The sequence below is a fragment of the Mobula birostris genome, chromosome 16 (assembly GCF_030028105.1).
Source record: "Mobula birostris isolate sMobBir1 chromosome 16, sMobBir1.hap1, whole genome shotgun sequence".
In the NCBI taxonomy this organism is placed as follows: domain Eukaryota; kingdom Metazoa; phylum Chordata; class Chondrichthyes; order Myliobatiformes; family Myliobatidae; genus Mobula; species Mobula birostris.
In genome coordinates, this window is record NC_092385.1 from 20,830,003 (window position 1) to 20,852,052 (window position 22,050).

General features: G+C 40.6%; 1 protein-coding gene across 3 annotated transcripts in view; it reads right to left on the reverse strand.

Moving 5' to 3' along the window:
- Window positions 1-1,775: 1,775 nt before the first annotated feature.
- The window catches only part of fgd (faciogenital dysplasia), a 267,818-nt gene continuing 247,543 nt past the window's right edge, over window positions 1,776-22,050 (reverse strand). For all 3 annotated transcript variants that reach the window (XM_072280391.1, XM_072280392.1, XM_072280393.1), the window contains exons 16-19: window positions 19,464-19,589; window positions 15,016-15,171; window positions 9,555-9,695; window positions 1,776-2,692 (exon numbers count right to left, since the gene is read on the reverse strand). In XM_072280391.1, the coding sequence (XP_072136492.1) occupies window positions 2,471-2,692; window positions 9,555-9,695; window positions 15,016-15,171; window positions 19,464-19,589 (645 nt within the window). In that variant the 3' untranslated portion in view covers window positions 1,776-2,470. The remainder of the gene's footprint in view (window positions 2,693-9,554; window positions 9,696-15,015; window positions 15,172-19,463; window positions 19,590-22,050) is intronic.

The window sequence follows — 22,050 nt, forward strand, 5'->3', positions numbered from 1 at the left end:
ACTTGGTGCACAACTAACCAACCTTTAGTTTTCAGATTCAAGGGACAGGAGTTTGGGGGATGGCTGTTTTAAGCTGATGTCTGACCAATCATGAAATCAGCCAATCAAATTCTTGGACTGATTAGGTTGTAAGACACTAGATACTGTATATGAATCATTCTGTTTGGGCTCTCATTGTTCAAACTTCGCTGCATACTTTTTTTCACTAAGCCTCAAACCATTCAAGCAGAATAATTTTCTTTATTAATGTACTGATTTGGCAAATTCACTCAATTCAGAAACTTGCATGAAGTAGACAGAATAAACATGGGGCAAACAAAGATGCAGAAGGGACTTTATGAAATTGTCATCAGTGTGATTTTTCTCAACAGCACAAAAATAGTCACAGAGTCGAAGTACAGCACAGAAATAGGCCATTCAGCCCATCTAGTCCATGCTGGAACTATTTAAACTCCCCACTTCCAACGACCTGCACCGGGACCATAGCCCTCCATATCCATGCACCGATCCAAACTTCTCTCAAACATTGAAATTGAGCTTTCAAGGACCACTTGAGCAGGTAGCTCATTCCACACACTCACTACGCTCTGAGTGAAGAAGTTTCTGCTCATGTTCCCCTTGAACTTCTCACCTTTCACCCTTAACCCATGACCACTAGTTATAGTCCCACCCAACCTCAGTGGAAAAAGCCTGCTTGCACTTACCCTATCTATACCCCTGATAATTTTCTATACCTCTACCAAATATCTTCTCAATCTTCTCTGTTATAAAGCACACAGTCCTAACCTATTCAATCTTTCCAAATAACTCAGGTCCTCCAGACCCAGGAACATCCTTGTAAATTTTCTCTGTACTCTATCAACCTTCTTTACATCTTTCCAGTAGGTAGGTGACCATAACTGCACACAATAGTTCAAATTAGACCTCACAAATAACTTCAACATAACATCCACTGCACTCAATACATTGATACATTGGCCAATGTGCCAAAAGCTTTTTTTTTATGACCCTATCTACCTGTGACACCACTTTCAACGAATAAGACCTGTATTCCCAGATCCCTTTGTTCCACCACACTTCTCAGTGCCCTACTGTTCTCAGAATAAGACCTACCCTAATTGGTCCCACCAAAGTGCAAAATCTCACACTTGGCTGCATTAAATTCCACCTATCTCTTTTCAGCCTATTTTTCCAGCTGATGCAGATCCCTCTGCAAGCCACGATAGCCTTCCTCACTGTCCACTACACCCCCAATCTTGGTGTCATTCGCAAATTTGCAGATCCATTAAGCAATATTATCATCCAGATCTTTGATACAGATGACAAACAACAAAGGACTCAGCACTGATCGCTGCATCACACTAGTTACAGGCCTCCAGTCAGAGTTGCAACTCTCTATTACCACTCTCTGGCTTCTCCCACAAAGCTGATGTCTAATCCAATTAATTACCTCATCCTGAATGCCGAGTGACTGAATGTTCTTGGCCAGCCTCCCAGGCGGGATCTTGTCAAATATCTTACTAAAGTCCATGTAGACAACGTAATGGCAGACACCACGATATATAGTTCGAGATCCTCTAAAAACTATGGTATAGCTTCACTGCATTTATCTTATCAAGTTCCCCAGAAACTCTATACACTTGAACTTCTTTAAATTAGCCGTTGCTTGAACACAGAATACACATGGACTTTGGATAATTGTCACTTAATGCTGAAATACTGTAGTCCCAACATCGGTACACAGGCAATCAATTTTAACTTGCCCAGCCGTGCAATAAATGGTGAAAATTCGGAACGTTTATTTAAAAGCACATCACATAAATAAGTGAAACAGACATACAGGTTATAGGTTAAGGTTTTTTCAGCATAGGAGATATATGAAACAAATTTGCAAGTTGTACAGCATTTTCTTGGAGATTTTGTGAACAGTATGGAACATGAGAAATAAACCACTTAGCATTTTTACCTAAGAAAAAATAATTACATCACCAAATGCCAAAAGGGACAGAGCACTGTATTTAAAGAATTGAGTACAAACAGTTGATAGACCATGAGTGGCCAGCCACAGGCATTCACATTTTAACTTAACATACATTTAACTAATGAATTACTATACATCTTGCACAAGGGGCACTGCAAGTACTGGTGTTCAAGCACATTTACACAGAAACCGTACTGCACTGGACTGGAATGGCATCAATAAAGTAATTAATTTGTAAATTACTACATGTTTTCTAGGATGTGTTTAGGCTTCTCAGTAGCATAATTGTCATAGATGTCAAAGACCAAAAAACACTAATAACATTGAAATCTGATACAGATGTATGTAGATTGAGCTGAACTTTAAGTATCAATTTCAAATGAAAGTGCCCTCATTGCTTATTTCATGTACGGCATTTAGAGGTCACACCACAGAAAGTTACCAAATAAAATCTTGGTTTCATCTGCTGCTAACTTTGCTGCCAGGTTTTTATTCTACCAAGTTGCTTGAATCTTCTTCAACTTCACCCTTGGCAGCTTTTGAGATGATATCAATCCATTTTTTCTGAAGTTCTTCATCATCTGCACTAAAATAAAAGATCTGCTGGGATTGCCTGAGCTTGAAAGCATGCCTCTTCTCAATCATATCGGCAGGATTTGGATGTTCAATTTCATAGCCTGGCAGTGGAATGGTGCGAGCATGTTTTCCATCCTGTAAAGCAAACACCCAAGTGTTAATATAGCAAATAGAGAAACCAACGTCTTTATAATATGACAGCATCATATTGCATTGTTGCTGTCCATCAGTTTGGGAATGGGAGTGATAGGGCTGAGGATGGGGCAATTGGGATACAATTATGTAGTGAGATTGTGAAGAAGGACAAGCAGATGATTGGGCCAAATTGCAGTCAATGGGATGAGTTTAAGTGTAACATGGGGGAAAAGTCAGAAAGGGTGATGCATACAGGACTGAAGGTGTTATATTTGAATGCGTGCAGTATATGGAGTAAGGTAGATGATTTTGTAGCACAGTTAGAGATTGGCAGGTATGACATTGTGGCTGAAAGAATATCATAGTTGGGAGCTTAACATCCAAGGATACACCTTGTATCAAAAGAACAGGCAGGTAGTTAGGCAGAGAGGGTGGGTGGCTCTGTTGGTAAAAGTGAAATTAAATCCTTAGAGAGGCGACACAGGATTGGAAGATGTATAATCCTTTTGGGTAGAGTTAAGAAAATACTAAGGTAAAAAGACCCTGATGGGAATTCTATACATGCCTCTGAACAGTAGCCAGGACGTGGATTATAAATTACAATGGGAGATAGAAAAGGCATATAATAAGGGCAATGTTACAATAGTAATGGAGAATTTCAATATGCAGATAGATTGAGAAATTCAGGTTGGTGCTGGACCCCAAGGGAGGGAATTTGTAGAATGCCTACGAGATTGCTTTTTACAGCAGCTTGTAGTTGAGCCACTAGGGAAAAAGAAATTCTGGTTTTGGGTATTGTGTAATGAACCAGATTTGATTAGGGAGCTTAAGGTAAAGGAACACTTTGGAGGCAGTGATCAAAATATGACAGAATTCTGTTTGAGTGGGAGAAGCTAAAGTCAGATATATCAGTATTACAGTGGAGTAAAAGAAATTACAGAGGCATGAGAGAGGAGCTAGCCAAAGTTGATTGGAAGGTGACATTATCAGGGATGATAGCAGAACAGCAATGGCTGGGGTTTCTGGTGGCAATTCGGATGTCACTGGTTAGATAGATGCATTCCAGAGATGAAGAAGTATTCTAAAGGGAGATTGAGGGCAACCTTGGCTGAGAAAAGGAAGTCAAAGAAGACATAAAAGCAAAAGGGAGGGCATATAATAGAGCAAAAATTAGTAGGAAGCTAGAGTATTGGGAAGCTTTTAAAAGACCATCAGAAGGCAACTAAAAAAACGTAAGGAGAGAAAAGAAAGGTGAGAGTGGATACTGGACCGCTGGAAAATGGCACTGGAGAGGTAGTAATAGGAAACAAAGAAATGGCAGATGAACTTAAGAAGGATTTTGTGTCAGTCTTCAATGTGGAAGACATTAGCAGAATCCCAGAAATTTGACAGAGTCAGGGGGAAAAAGTGAGTGCAGTTGCTATTACTCAGGAGAAGGTGCTTGGGGAGCTGAAAGGTCTAAAGATTGATAAGTCACCTGCACCAGATGGACTATGCCCCAGGGTTCTGATAGTGGTATCTGAAGAGATTGTTCAGGCATCAGTAACTATCTTTCAAGAATCACTCAATTCTGGAATAGTTCTGGTAGACTAGAAAATTGCAGAAGTCACTCTGCTCTAAGAAGGAGGGAGGCAGAAGAAGGGAAATTATAGGCCAATTATTCTAACTTCAGAGGATGGGAAGATGTTGGAGTACATTATTAAGGATGAGGTTTCAGCATACTTGGAGACATATCATAAAGTAGGCCAAAGTCTGTATGGCTTCCTTAAGGGGACATCTTGCCTGACTAATCTGTTAGAATTCCTTGATGAAATAACAGGCAGGATAGACCAAGGAGAGTCAGAGGATGTTGTTTATTCAGATTTTCAGAAGGCCTTTGACAAGGTGCCGCACTTGAGGAGGCTTAACAAAATAAGAGCCCATGGTATTAGCAAGTATAGAAGACTGGCTGGCTGGCTGGCAGGAGGCAAAGGGTGTGAATAAAGGGTTTTTTTCTGGTTAGTTGCTGGTGACTAGTAGGGTTCCACGGGGTTTGGTATTGGGACCATTTCTTTTTACATTATATATCAACAATTTGGATGATGGAATTGACAGCTTTGTGCCCAAGTTTGCAGATGATACAATGATAGGTAGAGTGGCAAGTAGTGTTGAGGAAGCAGGAGGTCTGCAGAAGGTCTTAAAAGAGATTGGGAGCATGGGCAAACAAGTGGCAGATGGAATAAAATGTAGGGAAGCGTATGGTCATGCACTTTGATAGGAACAATAAAGGCGTACACCATTTTCTAAATTGGGAGAAAAAATTCAAAAACCAGAGGTGTAATGGGACTTGGGAGTTCCTGTGCAAGATTCCCTAAAGGTTAACTCGCAGGTTGAGTTGGTGGTAAGGATGGCAAATACAATGTTAGCGTTCATTTTGAGAGAACTAGAATATAAAAGCATGAGTGTAACTCTGAGGCTTTATAAGGCATTGGTCAGACCACACTTGGTGTTGTGAGCAGTTTTGGGCCCCTTATCTAAGAAAAGATGTACTGACATTGGAAAGGGTCCAGAGGAGGCACACAAGAATTACTCCGAAAATGTAAGAGTTAATGCATGTGGATCATTTGATGGCTCTGGAACTATACTCACTGGAGTTTAGAAGAAACATATTAAATATTGAAAGGCTTGGACATGGTGGGTGAGTCTAGGACCAGAGGGCACAGCCTCAGAATAGAGGGATGTCCATTTAGAATGGAGATGAAGAGGAATTTCTTCAGCCAGTGGGTAGTGAATCTGGAGATATCATTGCTACAGATGGCTGTGCAGGTCATGCCAATGGGTATATTTAAAAGTGGCGGTTGATAGGTTCTTGATTAGTCAGGGCATCAAAAGTTACAGCGAGAAGGCAATGAATGGCCTTGAGAGGGGTAATAAATCAGCCATGAAGCAAGGGCGGAGCGAACTCTCAATGAGCCAAATGGCCTAATTCTGTCTTAAGTTTGTTTCACAGTAATTCGGATCCATTTCACAGTCTTCCAGCCAGAAAAAAATCTAATTGGATGTGTGAATAACCAAAGCCTCTCATGTATAAGACATACGTTTAATTTAACATCTAGAAATGCAATGCTAAAATTTTCTGAATTTAAATTCTCAACTATAGTCAGAAATAGAAATTTTCCAATAAAGCTGAGTCATTTATTTCAAAGAATACAGATTCACTTGAACAATTTAAAATTACTAAATCAGTAGAATTGCTGAAAATGGCAGAATTCTACTTCAATTCAACTGAAAAATATTTTAATATTTTGCAGGAAACAATGGAGTTTTGGTGATATGCCTAAAGATTCAATTCTTGATACCAACTGCTTTAAAAACACATTAGTGGGAAGATTTAAAGTACACCATGGCATTCATTGAGGGGTTTTGCCAACATTCAATTCTCAGCCATCACCAACGGAACTGGTTTGCCATTTATCTTGTCTGCTCTCTAGCGGACCATAGTATTTTAAATTGGGTAGCACATAGGGCATTAGAGCACAGTACAGGCCACAATGTTCTACTGACATTCTGACCTACTCTAAGGTCAATCTAACCATTCCTTCCTACATAATCCTCCAATTTTCTTTCATCCATACGCCTATCTAAGAGCTTCTTAAACGTACCCACTGTATTTGCCTCTACTACTACCCCTGGCAGAGTGTTCCTAAATATAAGGGTGATGTTTTTGTCTACAGGAAGTGTCTGCAAGTTTAGAAATACAGTAATTGGTGTACATTCCGATGACATGAAAAATGCCATTGCAAGATGTAAATTATTATCCATGGTTTCTGCATACAGTGAAATTGCAGCTTTATTCCCTTTATTTGATGCATTTAGAAATGAGACCCTGAACTTCAACTACTTATATTGGCAAACGTTTACTCCTAATTTCTATTCATCTGGTTATGCATGCAAACTTTCCAGTTATATTTTTTCCGCAGAGCCAATACACTCAACCCAAAAGAATTTGGTCACCAGCATTCATTTTAATATAAACTCCAATGCAATTCTACAGATTAAAAAATGAATCATAATTTCAGAATTAAAAGAAAACTCTACATCAGTTAGCAAGGGGAGAAAACAATCATGCTTGGATTATACAGAGTGTACTTTAAATGAATTCTGCTCCTTCTGCAAATGGGTTTTCATAATTTTCAATATTATTTTGGCTTTAGATGTAATATGGACCAACATAACTTAGCAGGCCTGTTTTTAATTTCTGATTCCAGTATCACCATATGATAGATATACTGACATTATAAAAATAAACTTCCCCAATATGTTGCAATAGTTTTACAGAATCTAATGAGAACATTAGTGAATATTTTTGATACACGATCACCATGCATTATTGTGTGAATATAGCAAACCTGCAGCAGAATCCTGGAGGCTTAAGTGTATCGTTGCAAGCCAAACATCTAATGCCAAACAAAGTCAAAAGTATGTTAAGAGCTCCAAAGTCAAGAAAGGATTTTACATCCAGGTATTTTCCATGTACTCAATGCAGATTGACCCTCCAACAGTAAATGCAGCCTATTAGATGAACTATTAAGCTGTGGTCCATCTGTTGGGACTGGTCTTCTGAAGCATTATAATTATTCCCTGTTGGTCAGAAGGGGATTGCTGGAAATGATCTACAATTCTACAGTGGGAGAGGAACTGGCAGAATTGGATCAGCCACTTGATACAGACCACACGTTTATTTCAAAAGAGAAAAGTCTCCCTTGGGTCACACAGCCACAGTTAAAGCATTGCTTCAAGTTTTCCAACATGCTTATATCCCCATCACTATTCAAAAAGGCAGAAAATTCTTCTATTGCCCCCATGCTCTTCCCTCTTTATCATGTTTCTAGTGTGCAGTGTCTGATTACTGATGGTCCTCCCAGCGTTTGCAGTCAGTGCTGAACCTTGGGCGCCTGTGGCAGAGACCCACAGACAGAAGTGACTGAGGCTCTAGACTGAAGTTCTAAAATTTTGTATGACAAACATCACACAGAGTCAGAGCATGAAAAAAGTCCCTTCGGCTCATTGAGTCCCCACTTACAATATTGCTATTCCTCCCATATTCCCACCTGCTTCCCCCAGATCCCACAACTTTTTATGCATCAGGGGCAACTTTGCTGACCAATTTACCTACCAACCCAGATGCCTTTGGGATATGGATGGAAGTCAGAACACACAGAGGAAATTCCACAAAGACAGCAGCAGAGGTCAGGCTTGACCCCAGGCCATAGGAGCTGAAGTAGCAGCTAATTCACACTTGCCTATGATGTTTGCTCAGCAAGAATTGCCATGCAAGGGCACGGAGGAAAGGTTAAACAAACACTGACAGGCTTCAAAACTGTGACTCCTGGTAACGAGACATGTCACTGAAATAACATTGGAAAAGGCCAAATACTTATCAATAGGTCATTGATGTGAAATATTCGAAACATAGAAAACCTACAGCGCAATACAGGCCCTTTGTCCCACAAAGTTGTGCCACACATGTCCCTACCTTAGAAATTACTAGGCTTACCCTTAGCCCTCCAAGCTCCAAAAGTCTCTTAAAAGACTCTGTTCCTTTGCCTGACCAACAGCGTACTTTCATCTTAATGTTTCTTTCAGTTTTCCAGTTTAGATAGACTTCTTGTTGTGAGTACTCAATCATTCTCACAAAGTGCATCAGCCTTGTCAACCACAAATTTTAAAGCAGATCAGAATAAGTGAGGGGCAATGAAGTAATATAAAACAGGAATGTGTGAAGATGTCTGGCAGTTGTTAATTTGCAACACTCAACCGAAATGTAGTGGGTCTTCCGCAGGCAAACATAGAAAACCTACAATGCACTCCTGACTTCCGTACCTGCACACTGTGGTGCAGAAGTCAGGAACCTCCTGAAGGGCAGATACCAGCTCATCAAATCTCCTGCTATGCACTGGGTCCAGTGGTTGAGTACATTCCTACTGAGCTGAGGGGCTGGGTTTCTTTATGATTCCTTGACACTAGTCAAGCATGGCAATCTTTAATTTGAACTGGAATTTGGTTGGAAAGTTAACTGGATTACTGTTTTAATTCACTTCAATATTTCAATTAATTTCTCAGATAAATGCATTTCAAATAAATCCTTAATTGTTTTCCAAATTTGGAATCTAAAAATTAAATAAGAAATACACATTTTTAAATGTCCCTGATCATTGGTGGCATTTGGAAACAGCTGGAAAAGCCATTGGGTACTTGGTGATACGGCCTCAGCAGCCTTTGCCTGAGGTCTAGGTGCACTTCACAAGATGGCTGGCAAAGAAAAGCCCCCTGCCCGTGGACCTATGGGACTGCAAAACATTCTTGTGGAAACATGGGGCTCATGCATGGGTATCTGATGGACAGACTGGTGCCCATACATTTTATCTTTAGGCACAGTCTAGTCCACTAATTACGTTTCTCCCTCCACATGTGCACTCTGGTCTCCTATACTTGATTTTTTAAATTATTTAGTAAAGGGTGTAACACCCCAGGTTTTTTTTTAACCCAAATGGAACACACCCAATTAACTTGTTAAAAAAAACAGGAAACTTACCAATTCTCAAAAAAAGTAACTGGCTTGACTACAAGCTGACAACTGCAGAACAGCAGTCACTGTAACCTTAGAGAATTAACAGGGAAGGGGAAGTGACTGAGGATGGGATGGGTTGTTTGTGCATAAAGGAAGCAAAATGAAAATAAAAATGTCTTTTCCAACTCAAGCCAAGTTGCTTGCTTCAGTCAGAGTCTCTTATGAGGTAGCTGAGGAGCTTGAATCAATTCTGCATTCAGTTTGAAGCTTACGAAAAACTGTAGTGGATGAACATGTGAAACTCATTCTTACCTGATTGCCAATGTGTAAATATAATACCATGGGATCGCTTCTGGGGATAGCTACCCACGCCTTGTGCCAGGGTTTTCCCTTTTCCATGAAACTCAAGTTGCTACAGAAAAGACTATTGTCACTTGTCAGGGAGCTCGGTCTCTGTTGGAAGAAGATTAAACGTGTAAATGATCATTCCATACACAAAACGAAAAGAGTCCTCATTCATTATCTTTCCAAGGGTAACACTGGGCTACACATAAGGTACAAAGTAGCAAAAATGCAACGGTCACATATCCAAGTGGCAGTGAGTCTAAGCAAGTTTTCCTTTCCTCCCACAGATACTGCCCGACCCAATGTGCTCCACCTGTACATTATTCATTGCTCCAGATTCCAGTATTTGCAAGTGTTTACGAACCCCTAAGCTGGTTCTCAGTGGTTCAAGCTTGGAACCAGCCATTTCCTATCTCAAATCACCTTGCTTGCTGCAGTTTTATTAGATTATGAGGACACTCAGTCCTCTTTTATTGTCATTTAGAAATGCATACATGCATTAAGAAATGATATAATGTTTTTCTGGAGTGGTATCACAGAAAACAGGACAAACCAAAGACTAACACTGACAGAACCACATAATTATAACATATAGTTACAGCAGTGCAAAGCAATACCATAATTTGATGAAGAACAAACCATGGGCACGGTAAAAAAAAAAGTCCAAAAAGTCCCCGAGTCGATTGTCTCCCGAGTCCCCGATAGCAGGCGGCAAAAGGGAGAAACTCCCTGCCATAAACCTCCAGGCACTGCCAACTTGCCGATGCCTTGGAAGCAGCCGACCACAGCCGACACTGAGTCTATCCATCCGAAAACTTCGAGCCTCCGACCAGCCCCTTCGATACAGCCTCCCGAGCGCCTTTGACCTAGCCCCTAAGCCAGCTAAGGAGCTTGACCCAAATTTGTTTCCAATTTACTTAAGCTAAAACTGCTATAGATGAATAGTTGAAACACATTTTTATCCTATGTGCAAATACAATAATGTGTGACTGCTTTGGGGAATGTCTACCCACACCTAGTAGATGGTTTGGGAAGCTTCCCCCTCTCCCGCTCTCACCTATCACCTACTACCTTGTACGTCTTTTTCTCCTTCCCCCAACTTCTTACTCTGACTTCTCCTTTTCCTTTCCAGTCCTGATGAAGGGTCTCGGCCCAAAACGTCGACTGTTTACTCTTTTCCATAGATGCTGCCTGGCCTGCTGAGTTCCTCCAGCATTTTGTGTGTGTTGCTCGGATTGCCAGTGCCTGCAGATTTTCTCACATTTAGGAAGAGTCAATGGCAGCTGTCAGGTCATGCGGCACTGGCACATACTCAGCACAGAAACTATGCCAGATAAAATAAGAAGCCATTAGGTTTAGTCTCAGCATGCAACATTGCTGGAAGTAGTGCAGTAAAATGGTTTTATTTCAGGTGGGATCTCTTTCAGACATATCAGTCAAATTCTCCATGATAAAGAAAAGCTGACAGACAAGATACGAGTCTCTTGGTGAAACAATTCTCACACCTTACACAAAAACTTCTGCTCTTCAGTAGCATTTTATATTGAACTCTAGTTTAAATCCAAACGTGTCCATTAATCTTCCCACTGTTTATACCAGGCCAGTAATTTATTTTGGGTACAAAGCACAAATAATATAGAACCAATGTAAGAAAATAATGCATATCTGCAGTATCTGGGATTCAAACATTTGCCTGGGATTGCAGTGTACAATTATCTTACATTGGCAGGAAATGTCCACATCACACGATTTGTACCAGCAGGCCAACCTCCAGAGCACCATATAACCTCAAAAGATGTAAGCATTCTGCAGGTTGCTGGGGATTGGAAAATGGTTGTGGACTTGGAAAAAAAGCCTGTGTTTCCCCCAGACATTGCAGCTACAACACTCCGGCCAGACGTGGTCCTGTGGTCCACAACGGCCAAGCTGGCATATGTTGTGGAATTGACAGTACCATGGGAAGATGGTGTCAAAGAAGCTTATGAGAGGAAAAAGACCAATTACTCTGAACTGGCAACTGAAGCTGCCCAGAATGGCTGGAAGACCAAGATTTTCCCTGTAGAAGTGGGATGCAGGGGATTCGTTGCTACATCTACGACCAGTCTATTGAAGAAGATGGGGGTGAGGGGTCACTCCCTCCAACAAGCAAACAAGTCCTTGTCAATTGCAGCAGAAGAAAGCAGAAATTGGATTTGGATTAAAAGGAAAGACAACAACTGGGCTGCAAGATGAAGACAGGAGGGTATGGAACTGAGGGGGGTGTATCTGGGACGCCAGGTAGCACAGTTGAGCCCTCTGGAGACGTCGTGGGCTTATCAACGAAACGTCAAAGAAGGAGGGTGCCCACCTGATGACCCCAATGACATACCTACCCTCCCTCCTTGTCACCACTCCAAGCCCACTGCCAACATCGAGAGTGCCAACTTACCATAGGGATTGAAACATCAAGTCCTAGTAGCTCTACTCTACTCCACTGTCATTTGATTGAAAGTTACTGTTCTCCATAGCAAAATGTGATAACAATTTTTGGATCGTCTCACTTCAGAAATCTGCGATAACCAGAATTATCAACATCTCATCCCCACCATACCCCGTTGCTAGAATCCAATGGTCATCGTCTACCCACAATATCTGCTGCCCCTCGTTTCCACCCTCCCCACTTATGCCGATAGTGCTGAGGTCTAATGTAGGGTCCTGCTATAGCATTGACCCAACTTGGCTTGTGACCTCCAGCTATCATAACCCTCCTTCCCCCCCCCCACTTGAGTTCTGGCCTGCACTGTTTCAAACCTGAGATCCTCGCAGGTTTCTATAATCAACCCAACATTAGGCTCTTCACAAGCACTCTTTTGGATAAACTAGAATCATTGTGCACCACATAATTTCATTCTGAGGAAATAATCAATCATGGATTATACATTTGAAAAATAATAACACATATCTAATCCCAGCTGAGCCATTGCATCCAGAAATGTTATGGATGTTACATATCACCAGGAAAGCAATTGACTTACCAGACTGGTAAGCCAATAAATTTTACCGACATCTAAAATCAGAAATAGTTATTATGCCCTGCTGAGGAGTCAGGTATCACCAGTGGCTTAGTTGTAACATGATTCTGTGAATCTCAGGTTGCATTCCAGAGACTCGTTCACAGATATCTAGACTGACATTTAAATATTTGTCACCTAAAGCACTTGAAAACTTCTACAGTAGTTATAAAGTAGGCAAGACAGCAGCTATATTAGGAGTTTGAAGCGATTTGTCATGCCAATAAATACACTCAGAAACTTCTATAGTTGTACTGTGGAGAACATTCTGACAAGCTGCATCAGTGTCTGGTATGGAGGGGCTACTGCACAGGACCGAAAGAAGCTGCAGAAGGTTGTAGATCTAATCAGCTCCATCTTGGGTACTCGCCTACAAAGTACCCAGGACATCTTCAGGGAGCGGTGTCTCAAAAAGGAAGCGTCCATTATTAAGGACCTCCAGCACTTTTTTTCCACTGTTACCATCGGGTAGGAGGTACAGAAGCCTGAAGGCACACACTCAGTGATTCAGGAACAGCTTCTTCCCCTCTGCCATCTGATTCCTAAATGGACATTGAATCTTTGGATGCTACCTCACTTTAAAAAAAACAGTATTTCTGTTTTTCTGTTTTAAAAAATCTATTCAACATACATAATTGATTTACTTGTTTATTTAGGATTATTATGTTTATTTTTTTTCTTTGCTAGATTATGTATTGCATTGAACTGCTGCTGCTAAGTTAACAAATTTCACGTCATATGCCGGTGATAATAAACCTGATTCTGACTCTGAGATGTATCGTGGAGAGCATTCTGACAGACTATCTAGAAATAAGGGATGGGGGCTACTGCACAGGATTGTAAAAAGCTACTGAAAATTGTTAGTCAGCTCCATCTTGGATACTAGCCTACAAAGTACCCAGGACATCTTCAAGGAGCGGTGCCTCAGAAAGGCAGTATCCATCTAGGACCCCCACCACCCAGACATGCCCTCTTCTCGTTGTTACTGTCAGGAAAGAGGTACAGAAGCCTGAAGGCACACATGCAATGATTCAGGAACAACTTCTTCCCCTCTGCCGTTCAATTCCTAAATGGACATTGAACCCATGTTTTTTATTATTTCTGTTTTTGCACTATTTTTAAATTTAACTATATAATATAGATATATATACCTACTGTAATTAATTAATTTTTTCCATATTTATCACGTACTGCATTGTACTGCTGCTGCTGCTAAGTTAACAAATTTCATGGCATATGCCGGTGATATTAAACTTGATTCTAATTCTGATTCTGAAGTGCAGCACTGAATAGGTGTTGTACATTTGGAGGTGCTGTCATGTGGATATTAAGCAGTGGTCCTGATAGATCCAATGATACTACTTTGAGGAACTGGCCAATTTTTATCCCTCAGCTGCCAGTACTCAGTAAGTTATCAAGGTCAATCTCACTTTGATGGATACAAGACATCAAAGGGAGGAGAAGATGGCGACGCGCTGCGCGTGCGCAGCCCTCCTGTGAAAAATGATATCGTATCTGTTAAATAGGGGCCGTGGACAATTCTGATTTGATGGAGAATGGACGTGAAAGCACAGAGGAACATCTGGAGGAATTTCTGAAATGCCCGTTCGCTACTGTCATTTCTGTGTGGTCGGGAATCTTTCGGAAGGTAGGCCTCAAAATCCCCGGCCTTGCCTGCTTTTGGCGACTGAGAAGGAGGTACTCGGTGTCAGAGAGCTGATCAGAACTCGAAGTTTTCAGATGATTCAGAGTTGGATTGTGGTCGGCATGGCAGGGAGAGTTTTTCTTCCTCTTCCGGTCTGCATGAGATGTGGGACATTTGAGAAACCTTGGACTTTACTGTGCTCATGGACTTCTTCATCAAGTTATGGTATTGTTGAACTGTTTGTAACTATATGTGATAATTATGTGGTTTTGTCAGTTTTTTCAGTCTTGGTCTGTCCTATGTTTTGTGATATCACACCAGAGGAAATAATGCATCATTTCTTAATGCATGCGTTACTAAATGACAATAAAAGAGGACTACGTGTCTTCATAATCATCATCATCATCTCCCAATGGTGCCGAAACACAATAAAAGAACTTAATTCACTGTAAGGTCCATTAGGACATTAAAAAGATTTATGAGAGACTCTGTGCAAAAGCAAGTCTTTCCTTTGTAGTTCCTTAGGTTGTTATGAAATGCAAATCGCTGTACAAGAGAACACAAGCAAATACTGAGGAACTATTTTTGGAATTTTTCTTCTTAACTTCAACACTCCATCTCAGAATTATTCTGCCAGAAACAGATTCTGAATTTACAGTTGTTAGCTGACGCTTTTGATGTTGAGCTCAGCCCTCCACCAACTGAATAGCAATTTGTGTTCAGTTTCACTCACCTCCATGGTTACCTTTTTCTTCTGATCTGTTACATTCTCTGGTGCCGGGTTTGGAGAAAGTGCTGCGGCTGGCAGAGCAAAGCATTCCTTACACACACGGTTGTGCCGACTATTGTCTGCAAATGGCTTGAATTCTGAACATTTACCACAGATAATCTAAACAAAAGATGCATCATTGAAATAAATCACTAACACAAAAAAATTCTACTTCCCTTATTACATAGAAGACAGAACAGCAAGGAGCATGCCTTTCAGCCCACTATGTGTTGCCGAACTAATTAGGCAAGCAATTAAAAGCTTCACGAAACTAGTCCCTCCTGTCTACACCAGGGGTTCCCAATCTGGAGATTGGTCTATACAAATCTATATCCCTTCATTCTCGGTATACTCATGTGCCTATATAGGAGTCACTATTGTATTTGCCTCCACCCCAGCACCGCATTCTAGCCATCCATCACTGTGAATACAAAACACCTGCCTGCACATCTTTGAACTTTGTCTCTCTCATCTTAACTGCATGACATTTTTACCCTTGGGAAAAGATACTAGCTGTCTACGTCTCTCACTCATGTTTCCCCTCAGCCACCAATGCTCCAGACAGAACACACCAGGTTTAACCAACCTTCCCTTACAGCGTATACCCTCTAATCCAGGCAGCATTCTGATAAACCTCTTCTGCACCCTCTTCACGGTCTCCACATCCTTCCTACAATAGGACAATCAGAACTGCAAACAATAGTGTGGTTTGACTAAAGTTTTATAAAGTTGCAGCATGGCTTACTTACAATTATATTCAACATTTCTACCAATGAAGGTAAGCATGCCATGTGTGTTCTTTACCAGCTTGTCCACTTGCATAACCACTTTCAGCAAACAATGGAACTGGACCACAAAATCTCTCTGTACCTCAGTGCTATTAAGGGGCCTCCCACTGAATGTATATTTTCTCCTTTCAGCTGGCCTTCTAAATTGCAATACTTCATAGATTACATTCCATCTTGCTACTTCTCTGCACTTATCTCTAACTGAACTACATCCCACTGTATTCTGTGAGAGTCCAACTCCACCAATCTTGGTGTCATCCGCAAACCTGCTAATGCATCCATTTACATTTTCATCCAAATCATTGATATGCTATACTGTATATCAAAGACAACAAACGTCTCAACACTGGTCCTTGTGGCACTCCATTGATTACAGATCTCCAGCCAGTACAGCCTTCCACCACCACCCTGTCTTCTATGAGGAAGCCAGTTCAGAATGCAAACTTGTTACTCATCCTGGATCCTATGCACCTATCATGAAGCTCTCTAGCACATACTCTACTAAAGTCCATATTGGTGACACCCTCAACAAGCACTTTTGTCACCTCCTCACAAAACTTATTCAAACTTGTAAGGCATCACCTACCCCGGACAGAGACATGCTGACAGCCCCTTAGCAAGCCATGTCTTTCCAAATATGTATAATTCCTATCTTCTCCAATAGCTTTCCTTCCACTGACATGAAGCTCACTGACCTGTAATTACCAGGATTATCTATATTTTCCTTCTCGAACGAAGGCACAATATTTGCTACCCTTCAGTCCTGTGGCTCTGCCCCATTGCTGGTGAGGACACAAAGATCCTGGTCAAAGACCTCTTCACTTGCTTCTTTCAATATTCTGGGATATGTACCATAAAACCCTAAGGACTTGTTCACTGCAATGCTTTTCAGAAGACCTAACACCACCTCCTTTTTCACAATATGTCCCAGTGCATTAGCATGCCCCACTCTGCTTTCATTATCCTCTAATTCTGTCTCAAAGGTAAATACTGACAAAAGTACACATTTTAGTACCTTAACTGCTTACTCTGATTGCTGGCACAAATTCTCTCCTTTATCTTTGAATGGACCTCCCCCCTCCTTAATTATCCTCTTTCACTTAATGTGTCAAAAGACCCAGGCTTACTGCCATAACACAATTAAGTATTCAGAATGATCAGCGTTATCAGCAAGATTTAGATTACATGCACTACATATTAAAATGAAGCAAAATAAAAGTGGATTATTTGATTCATAGTTTTGCAAATCAATTAACTTGTTTGGATGCAATTAGCTTCTTTATGTTCAGCTATTTCATTTCTGAATGAAATACAAATTCACCCACAGACTTAATATCAATGCCTGTCATGCACACTTTGACTGTGATCACTTGCAAAATGGTTTTCAGAGCACAGAATTTAAAACAGTACAGCAACAAAACTCCCTTTGACTCATGTCTACGACAGTCATAGTGGCAATCCAAACTAATCCTAATTCCCAGTACACGGTCCATATCCCTGTGTTCTCCGCCTCCTTATGTGTCTGTCAGTGGTGGTTGTCTGTTGTATCCAACGATGACAGGAGACCTGTGTGGGAGAGTTTTTAAAAGTGGAAAAGCCGTTGAACTGGGGCAGCTCTACTTTCTTAAATTCAGAAATCAGAGTACAGTGGTAAGAGTAGTCGTCAAACACGGAGGTCTTCCTATATTGCAGTGGATGGCCATGACTTCTTCTGTGCCTTGTCATGCTCTTTGCTCTCCACGAAGTGTTGCAAAATCGCCTTTGTGGTCCTTGGATCTCACTGTAGATATCATCCACCCAGTCCACTGGAGCAGACTTCACATGCTGGGACAGGCATGTCCCTACCTCACCGGCGTATGAGGCCTGCCGGCTACCCCTCTCTGGATTTGCCTGCCTGTTAAAGCGATGTACTGGGAGGTGGCCACTTCACATGCAAAAGGACTACCTGGACCCAAAGCTGAGAGCTGAGTGTCTGGTGGGGACCAAAGGTGAGTGTGCAGCCCCAGAATGGACACGACAAGTCCCTTCACCACAGGTGTTACTCCTCCTTGGATATCCCATACAACTCTATCTAAATACCTCTTATACATTGCTATCAATTTCTACGTTCACCAGTTCCCCTGGCAGCTCATTCCAGGCATCAACAACTCTCTGTGTAAAAAAAAACTTGTCCCATAAAGCTTTAAACTGTCCACTCCCACTTAAACTTGTGCCCTCTCATGTTTGACATTTTCCCCTTGGGAGAAAGATTCTGACTATCTGCCCTATCAACTCTTCTCACAATTTTATGTACTACTTTCAGGTTGCCTCTTAACCTCTGAACATCAAGAGAAAATAGTCCAAGGTTGTTTAACTTCTCCTTATAGCCAATATACTCCAATCCAGGCATCATTTTGGTGAACCTCTTCTGCGCCCTCTCCAAAGCCCCACATCCCTCCTATAGTGTGGCAACTAGAACTGCACACAATACTCCATATATGGCCTAATCAAAGTTTTATACAGCTGCATACTAACTTCCTGGCTTTTATACTCAACACCTCAACTGAGAAGACAAGCAAACCATATATCTTCTTACCGAACTGACCACTTGTGCTGCCACAAGTGGACTTGCAAACCAAGATCCCTCTTAAATCAATACTCCAAAGGGTCCTGCCATTTACCATACATGTTCCTCTGGCATTTAGCTTCCCAAAATACACCATCTTATTTGTCAGGATTAAATGTCGTCTGCCATTTCTCCACCCAAATTTCCTACTGATACCTATCCCTTGACAACCTTCCTCAGTGTCCATAATTCACCAACTTTTGTGAAATCTGCAAACTTAACAGACCACCTACATTTTCATCTAAATATTTAACAATTATCACAAAAAAATGGTCCCAGTCTGGGTCCTTGTGGAACACCACTATTCACAGATCACCTAACAGAAAAACAGCCCTTTACTTCTACCTGTGTCTTCTATGGCTCAATTTTGGATCCAACCTACTGACTCACTCTGGTTCCTGTTTGACTTCCCCACACACAGAGCCATGCTGACTGTCTCTAATATGTCCTGACGAAGGGTCTTGGCCTGAAACGTTGACTGCACCTCTTCCTAGAGATGCTGCCTGGCCTGCTGCGTTCACCAGCAACTTTGATGTGTGTTGTTTGAATTTCCAGCATCTGCAGAATTCCTGTTGTTTGCGTCTCTAATATGTTCATGCTTTTCCAAACGTTTGTAATTTCTGTCCCTATATTTTAAGAAAAAGTCAACATGTTCTGTAAGTTACCATAACAACAGTTAAGCAAAAAAGGTATGGTAAGGGACTAAAGTGTTACATACACACAAAACGCTGGAGGAACTCAGCAGGTCAGGCAGCATCTACGGAGAGGAATAAAGATTCGATGTACAGGGTCAAGACCCTTTATCAGGACTCTCCATAGATGCTGCCTGATCTGCTGAGTTCCTCCAGCATTTTGTGTGTGTTTCTCTGGATTTCCAGCACCTGCAGAATCTCTACCGTTTATGACTAAACTGACATGCCAAGTCAATTCAAAAGAAGTGTTTACAAATCTTAAAAACAAAATTACTGGAATGTGTCTTTGGTCAATTTAATCTCTGAATTTCTCCCTTTAGTACTTACTGCATTGCATTGTTTACAGTGATGACGGCGTTTAGTAATTGAATTAAATGTTTCACTACAGCTTTTGCAGGATTGCTTCTCCTTGTCACGTTTTGTTTTTGAAGCTCTTTTGAAGCCTGAATCCACCTGGAAGGAGAAAATTGGTTTAGATGCATTATGCACAATTAATACAACTATCATAAGGGAGCTACATAACACTGAGGCAGTGAACGAATGCTCTTTGCCTCTTCAGTATTGGATTTATTGGCTTGATACTGCCCCCATTTTGGAATAGCATTTTAAGCATTATGCCATATAATAAAACAATCTGGATTTCTCATATTTAAACTTAAATGTTGTCAAATGAAGTATCCAATGACACAGGCCATTCCAGAGCACATTTAGAATATTGTTCCTTCAGACACATCAAGGAGAATTGATCAGGCATTGTCGTTCCTTTTTGATTCTACATTGACACTTGTTCATAATTTCACTTGTACAATCAATTCAATTATTTTAACTGGTTTTTAAGTAGGACCAAAATGACTAGTATTTATTTCCAGCTGCATAGCTATTCTCCCTAAGATTACCTGAGTTGACATGACAATTTTTATATACCCACCATATGTTCCTCTTTCACTTAACCTTCCAAAATTCAGTATTTTACTTGACAGGATGAAGTGCCACCTGCCATTTCTCCACCCAGATTACCTACAGATCTACAGTATATCTTCTTGTGTCCCAGGCCAACCTTCCTCATTATCCACAACTGCATTAATTTTTGTGTTAACTGCAAACTTAGACCATAATTGAGGGCATCTTCAAAAGGCAGTGCCTCAAGAAGGCAGCATCCATTATTAAGAACCCTCACCTTCTGGAACATACCCTCTTTTCATTACTACCATCAGCAAGGAGGTACAAGAGCCTGTAGATGCAGATTCTACATTTTAGAACAGCTTTTCCCTTTCCCCATCAGATTTATGACCAGTCCCTGAACCCATGAACACTACTTGACTATTCCTCTTTTGTACTATTTGTTTATTCTATTTTTCACTGTAACTTACAGTAATTTTTTACATCTTGCAATGTACAGCTGCTACAAAACAACAAATTTCATGACTTATGTCAGTGATAAGCCAGATTCTGATTCTGTACCAGATGTCTCTTATTGTCCATTTCCACTCCACCTATACGATAATATGACTGTTTAAACTTCAGAATTATCCTCACAATGCCATTTTTGTCAATTGAGGAACAAGAATATAATTGGCTTATTAAATAATGAACAATATAAAATTAAATATACAAGTCTGAATAGTTCTATGTACATCAACACTGACACTGCTTAAAAGTAAATAAGATCCTTTTAAATCTAAGGTCAGAAGTTGAATTTTAAAAGAAGTCATATTTAAATGTTTTAAAATCATAAGTTTATTCAAGTGCTTATTTGAGGAAATTCCAATGTATGTAGAATCCTGGGAAAAAGATTATTTCTAAATATTTGCACATTTTTGTTAGATGGGTGTACTACATCAGAATCACCATCAGAAGCATCTGACAGAAGATCACCTGGTTTTCCTGATGGTTATCACCCTACATGAAAATGTCTAGAAATAGAGTCAGCGTCCAAGGGTCCTGCATACATTGGAACTTCCTCAAATAATAATTCATGCTTTTATAATTTGACTTTTTTCTCAAGCATCAACATCTGACCTTGATTTTAAAGAGCATTTATATGCTGTACAATTTAAACAATTTCACAGATATATATCAGAGATGTATATCTATTCAGAGGAATAGATAGAGTGGATAGCCAGCGCCTCTTCCCCAGGGCACCACTGCTCAATACAAGAGGACATGGCTTTAAGGTAAGGGGTGGGAAGTTCAAGGGGGATATTAGAGGAAGGTTTTTTACTCAGAGAGTGGTTGGTGCGTGGAATGCACTGCCTGAGTCAGTGGTGGAGGCAGATACACTTGTGAAGTTTAAGAGACTACTAGACAGGTATATGGAGGAATTTAAGGTGGGGGCTTATATGGGAGGCAGGGTTTGAGGGTCAGCACAACATTGTGGGCTGAAGGGCCTGTACTGTGCTGTACTATTCTATGTTCTATGTTCTATATGGATACATGCTTTGATAATAAATGAACTTTTGAACCAATTTGATTTCAATTGAAAATACTTACATTGAACAGGCAGATCAGTGCACTGTAGGAGAAGCTAACAACTAATTTTACCTTCACCAATTTCAAAAACAATCCCAATAGAGTGGACACAACTTTAGCTCTAGCTTCTATTTATACAGTACATTTCTGGCTTTGCACCATTCTAAAATATCCACCAAGTGCCTTGATAAAATCACAAAATATCTGCATCCATGTTAACATAAATATTTCAACAGCATTTTACATAATTAATATAAAAGCACTTATACATTCAAGCTAAAAGGAGGAAATCTATTTTAGTCTCAGAAACTAAGCAGCAGTGCTCTTTCCTCTTTTTCATCAGCCTGTCCGATATTTTCTAATGTGTAGTTATTTTACTTGATGTGAAAACCAAGGCAGTCTTTAGACACTGGTTTAGCCCAAAAGTCATCACAGTTTAGTCCAG